The sequence below is a fragment of the Cynoglossus semilaevis genome, chromosome 7 (genome assembly GCF_000523025.1).
Source record: "Cynoglossus semilaevis isolate Cse_v1.0 chromosome 7, Cse_v1.0, whole genome shotgun sequence".
Classification (NCBI taxonomy): domain Eukaryota; kingdom Metazoa; phylum Chordata; class Actinopteri; order Pleuronectiformes; family Cynoglossidae; genus Cynoglossus; species Cynoglossus semilaevis.
This window is the reverse complement of record NC_024313.1, coordinates 6741973-6747972: the sequence shown is the minus strand read 5'-3', so window position 1 is coordinate 6747972 and position 6000 is coordinate 6741973. Positions and strand designations below refer to the sequence as shown.

Here is a 6000-nt window from a genome sequence, read left to right as displayed (position 1 = left end):
TGTGTGTGATAGAGGTAGAGAGAGAGAGAGAGAGAGAGAAAGAGAGAGAGAGAGAGAAAGAGAGTGTGGAGGTTTATTGTTTCTCACTGCTGAGAACAAAATAGAGAAATGCTAAATGGTGGTAAAAATAAATTGTAATGTTTTCAAAAAAAATATCAGCTTACACTAAGGACAGGCAAAAAAATAAATCTTAAAACATAATGATCTGAACTAAACTTTTCTTTTCATTCTGGTCAGGATATTGCAGGGGTTTTTGTTAATTTATTTTAAGCTAACTGTTACTGTTGGAGATAATTGTTTTGAATGGTTTAATGTTTTAATAAGTTAGTTAGTTATTTTATAAATGTCGACAAATGTCGCTTTTCTAAGCAAACACTGAAGCAAATATTTAATTTGGTGACTAAAGAAATGATGCTATGTTAAACTGGCTAACTAATGAAGTAATTTCATGTTGCCATATTACAAGTTTATTTTTGTCCTTCCATGTCTTATGGAATTGTGTGATCTTTCCTGGAACATGTAACAAAGACACAGTGTCCCTGAACCAGCACTGAAGTTCTGAAGGTGAAAAGTCCTCTCACCTACTGACGGAGCCCTGCGGTGATACAGCGGACACTCCAGAGTTCCCTGCTGAGTTCGACCAAACATGGCGGAGTAAATGGCGATCTGCATCCCACGTTTGCAGCTCAGCCTCATCCTCTCCTCCTCGCACACCACCTTACTCTTATACTCGTCTGGAAGGAGAGGCAGAGAGGATGAAAAGTTAGAGACGTAAGTAGTGAGTGATATGTTTATGGTCCCTTAAAGATGATAAGTTAAAGTATTTTTGGAATCCCTCTGAAAACGGTGTTGTTTTTTCCAGCAGGTCTGTGTAAAGAAGCAGACTCAGAGTCAGTGTGCTGCTCAGTGGACATGTAGAGCCATGCAGACACATTCCTGACACACATACATCCACAGTGACCTGTGACAGCAATAATGGCTTCACTGGCCGACTGAGGAGCTGCAGCAGTCACAACACTTCCCACAACAGTTCCCTCATCCACGGAGAGAGTGGAACAGGAACAGGAACGCAGACGGAGCAGAGTCTCAGATTGCTGCTTTGTTATAAATTTAAGTGACAGATTTTCTTCTGTTCCCCTTAACTTTTTTTCTTCTTCTTCTTCTCAGAAAGGTAGCGCCACCTGGCCACTACTCATCACTAACTAACCCCATGCGACCATTTCTTTTCCCACGGAGAAGTCACTGCTGAGGTGACGCTGAACAAAGAGCTGCTGATTGGCCTCAAGGTCCGATGGAGAAAGAAAAAGAAGGAGCAGGAGGTAGACTGGGGTGGGAGGTGGGGAGGGGACGGGACGGGACGGGGGTGTCACTCTACTGTGACCTGCTGCACAACTCGATGAAACACCTTCAACACGGCAGTACCCTGTAAATTAAAGAAACTAAAACTTGTGGTTTAACTATAGCTCAAATCCACGATCTTGTATCTTGTGGACTGTTTCCATGGTAAACCCAAACAAAATCAACAACCTAGTACTACCTAGTACAACCTAGTACAAACTAGTACAACCTAGTACCTTCTTAAGTCATAGATCTTAAGTCACCAACCATGGACCAGTTTCATGAAAGACAATTTTTACTCTCTAATAATCATAGATAATACTTTAATAAAACATAAATATTGTGTTATTTTTCTCGTGGCACCATATGACACATGTTCCAATATTAATCCGTGGCCCAGTGTTTGGGAACCATTGTCAAACACAAGAACCACTCTTACTGGACTTACTGTCTTTGTTAAACTGCAAATAATTTCATATATTGAAAAAAAACAAAAACAAAAAATAAATAAAATAAATGACTGTTCTTTACTTTTCCAGGAAGTCCCTGGAGACCGTATTCTGTGAGTGAGACCTGGGAAATACAGCAGACAAATGTGTTGTTGTCAGGAAAACAAGGCGGTAAAGGACTTACTAGGTCTGCATTTGTACCAGACAATGAGGTATTTACTGCTGCCAGGACACTGGTCCGTCCCAAACACGCGGCTGTTGACAAGGACGTGACAGCTCCTTCTGTCCTGGCACTCGTCCAGCATTTTCTAAAGAAGGAAAAGATGACAGCGAGCAGGGAAAAACAAAAAAAACTTTTAGGTGAAGAACAATGAGTCGACAATGGTGACAGCAGCAACGGGCAAACTTAAAACCACTTCAAAAGTGTGCTGACACCCATGGGACTGTGGAGGAGAGGAGCAGGTCAGAGTGGGAAAAAAGGGAAACAGGAGAAGGAGAATCCATTCCACTCATTTCCTGGCATCCTGCTGCTTCTCCAGTTTCATGCTCTCGTAGCTCCGTGTGTCCCAGGTGAACACATTCCAACACACCACATTCCCCTGTCCTACAATCACACACTCCGTGGAAGGTGTCTCACATGACTGAGCTCCGTTCAGGAACATTTACCTCATTTGATAATAAAACAAATGTAATAGTTACAGCAGATCATGGGGGCCTGCAGCCACGAGTGCAGAGGACCACTTTAGCTTCTTGGTGTCTTGGTCACTGCTGGTTGGTAATATTTCGTTTATTTATGTATGTGGATCAGTGTGTGTTAAGTAAATTCTGGCCTTTTTTGTTTTGCTAAATTCCGACCACAGCGTGTTTGCGGGGCTTCCACTTTGACCACATGCCAGTTTATGAGGGTATGTTAGTGCAGCGACCCCACGAAATTGCTTTGTGCGATGGGAACATACAAGCCTGATTCTTCTTAACAGTGTGTAATTTGCCGGAAAACCTTCACACAATGCGTTACATAATCAGTGGTTCACCCCATATTTAACCCTTGGCCAATTTGACAATTTTAGAGGACACTTACTGGGGAGATAATTTACAGCTCCAACCAAGAATGTGTGACAATGAGAGGCAAAAGGACAGATCCAGACCTGGGACACATGGTATCTGGGTCTCACTGGTGACGGCTTGTAGTAAACATGTATTGGTTAGTTTTGAATATTTCTTTTAATGAACCTTTTTTTTGGTTAACTTTTTTTTTCCTCTTAATCTTTTTTCTATGCTAACATCCTGTAGATTTCTCAGCTTGGTTTTACAAATGGCTACATGTCTAGGCTGTTAGCTGAAGGTTTGGCTCAGGCGTAGTTGTTGCAGCTACATATATTGAGTTTGGCTTCAAGGTTTTGTGACTGTCTGTACTAACTCTGTAAAGTAGTAAAAAATGTGCACACTCAATGAACAGAGTTGTTCACTGTACCTGTAGTGCGGTGGACACAGAACAGTATCGATCATCCTCACGGGCGTACTGGTGGCTCAGGAGGGCCTGGTGGCTCTGAGGGCACCGCAGGGGGTCCGAGAGGCCCCTCCTCCCGTAGAAGGCCGACTGGACGGTGATGGTTGTGCGTGGTGGACAGTGGACAGACAGGAAGTCTCCCTCACAGGCCTGCTCTGTGTAGTTCCTCAAGACCTTGGACAGATACCCTGTGAGACAAGGTGGGAGTGAGGCAGCCGTCAGTGAACACCCCGGCTGTCAAAGGCTTTTCAATCTCGTCTTCTTGACTTTGTCTTCTTGCATAATGCAGTGTTTCCATGGACTCTTTCCAGGGTAATAGTGGCAGCAAGCCTTGACAGATAACTGCTTAGATAAAAAGGCGCCCCCTCAGGCTGAGACTGTTTCAACAACACAGAGAGTAAACCCTCAGCTTATGTAGACGATATTGTCTGCCCTGCAGTCACAGCTGTAGAATATATACTTAATACTTATACTTAATAATAAATAATAATAATAAAAAATACCTGCCAAAGCCTGACATTATTGGAATTCATATACAAGGATGTCGTACATCAGTACCGACCTGAGCTGATGGTTCCAGGCAGATGTACAAAAGAACTCAATACATGGTTCAATTCTCAATTTTCACACACATCCATCATTTTACAGCGTAAGAAAATAGCACAGGGAAATAAAGAACCACCGTGAGCTGCTTTCTACAGGGTTAGTCAATAAGAACAGGGACATTATTTGAAAACGTCTTTTAAATTACAGTTAAAAGTTTTTTAAATTACAACATGGGACATTATTTGAAAACGTCTTTTAAAGTTTTTTAAATTACAGTCTTGGAATTATTTGAATTTGCCTCAAATTTATGTTGCATCAAAACTGATCCAGGACCTGTTATGAAACTGACTCAGGTCTAATTTAAAAAAACAGATGAGCAGATCGGATTTCTTTGTTTTCACAACCTCACAAAAATCAGATATGAGTCACCTCCGCCTGGTAATCTGAACACAGCCTCTTACAACAGATGTCCCTCCTGACACGATCCAATCTTTCCCATTTATCCAGACTTGGGACCAACAATAAAGAACATCCAGGCCGTGGTTTGAGGGAAGCCTCCTTTAATCCACATTCATCCCTTAAAATAAGATACTAACTCTGAAAGTAATGTGGTTCTGGCAGCGGGCTGGACTGTCAGTGGGTGTCAGTGAATTCTCTTGAATCCTTCTCCCTGCCAGTAACCATGTCTACTTTCACCCATAAGGCATTTATTCCAAGACATTTCAAAAATGGCCCTGGCAGTTGACCAGAAAGGCCTCAGTCTATGGGGGAGAAAAAAAACTACTTCTAAGCCAGCGTTGAAACATTAGTAGACATTCCCTGATGTGTTTTTGGTCAAAATGGCTAAATTCAGTTCATGATGTCAACTTTGCACAGTTCCACTTCAGATCAGATCACATTTCAAGTCAGGTTCTGCAACCAGATGGTCGTGTCCTTTTCAAACCATCACTGCAGCAGCTGGTATCATTAACTATGAATAAGAACATTGTATGAAACACTGGACTGAGCCATAAGGGAACTTCCTATTAACCTTGCAAAGTGCAAGCAGCTAAAATAAAAGCTTCTGTTCTTCCTTAGAAAGACTGACATCTGTGAGAGAACTCCACTTCTCCATTCAGAGTCTTTGAGAGCTGCCAGTCCGGCCTGTCAGTCGCTCTGGAGGAATGAAACCGTCACAATGCTGCCATTAACATTCCTGCCCGTGTAAGAAGGGAAATACAGATAAAAGAGAGAGAGAGAGGTAGGGGGAAAGAGAGAGAGAATGGTCGCTGCAGCAGTGGAGAAACAAAAGCCTTTACCATTTGAATTATTGAAGTAATTACCCCCAAAAATAGGATTATCTCACTGTTGTTGTGCCTGATGTTCAAACCCCGTAGACATGGTTCAACTGAAGCTGGAGCTCAGTGCTCAGCAAACATGTTTACCAAGAGTCAACACAAACCCACGCTCACACGCACTCTCACAAAGTGGACGGGCTGTCATTCAATTACCTTTATTTGGTCAGTGTGTGTGTGTGTGTAAGAAGAGAGGAAATGACACCAAAGCAGTGTCCTTTAACTCACATTAGCACACATGAACGTACATCAAAGGATACACACACACACACACACACATTGTGGCCTTATCACCATGGCCACAGTTGAAAAGGCGGAAGAGAAACAGGAGACATTCCCAGTTTGTTAAAAGGTCAGGATCTCTGGAAATAGAGATGGTTACGAGACCAACACAGCCTGCAGTAACAGGTTCACACCTGCAGGTGGGTGGTAGAGAACAGGTGGACATTCAATCCAATTTTAACTGGGTTTAGGCATTATTATTATCTTGGCACTAATTAAACACTAAGGAATGTTAAATATACTCCAATAACAATGCCTTCATGTTACAGCAGGTATGTCCAAAATCCGGCTCAGTGGCCAATCACGGTACTGGGGCTGATTTTATGAGACACGTGACTTCATTCCTAAGATATTTTTGCAGCTAACCATTTGTTTCAATGCATTTTAAAGACACTTTTTCCAATATTAACCCATACTTATTTTTGTAAACTTTTTTTAACAACCAGCTATTAGCTAAATTTTGTGTTTAACCCTTGACTTTTCTATTTGCAAAAATGTAACTAGTTTAATACGCTTTTAGCTAAGTTTCTGTGCTTGTTGTAGT

General features: G+C 42.0%; 1 protein-coding gene across 1 annotated transcript in view; it reads right to left on the bottom strand.

The window, feature by feature from the left end:
* Positions 1–6000, bottom strand: part of eva1aa (eva-1 homolog A, regulator of programmed cell death a) — a 60603-nt gene that overhangs the window by 38659 nt on the left and 15944 nt on the right. Inside the window, exons 2-4 of the mRNA XM_025056952.1 lie at positions 3259–3482; positions 1972–2095; positions 582–734 (exon numbers count right to left, since the gene is read on the bottom strand). Coding sequence (XP_024912720.1) covers positions 582–734; positions 1972–2095; positions 3259–3482 — 501 coding nt within the window. The remainder of the gene's footprint in view (positions 1–581; positions 735–1971; positions 2096–3258; positions 3483–6000) is intronic.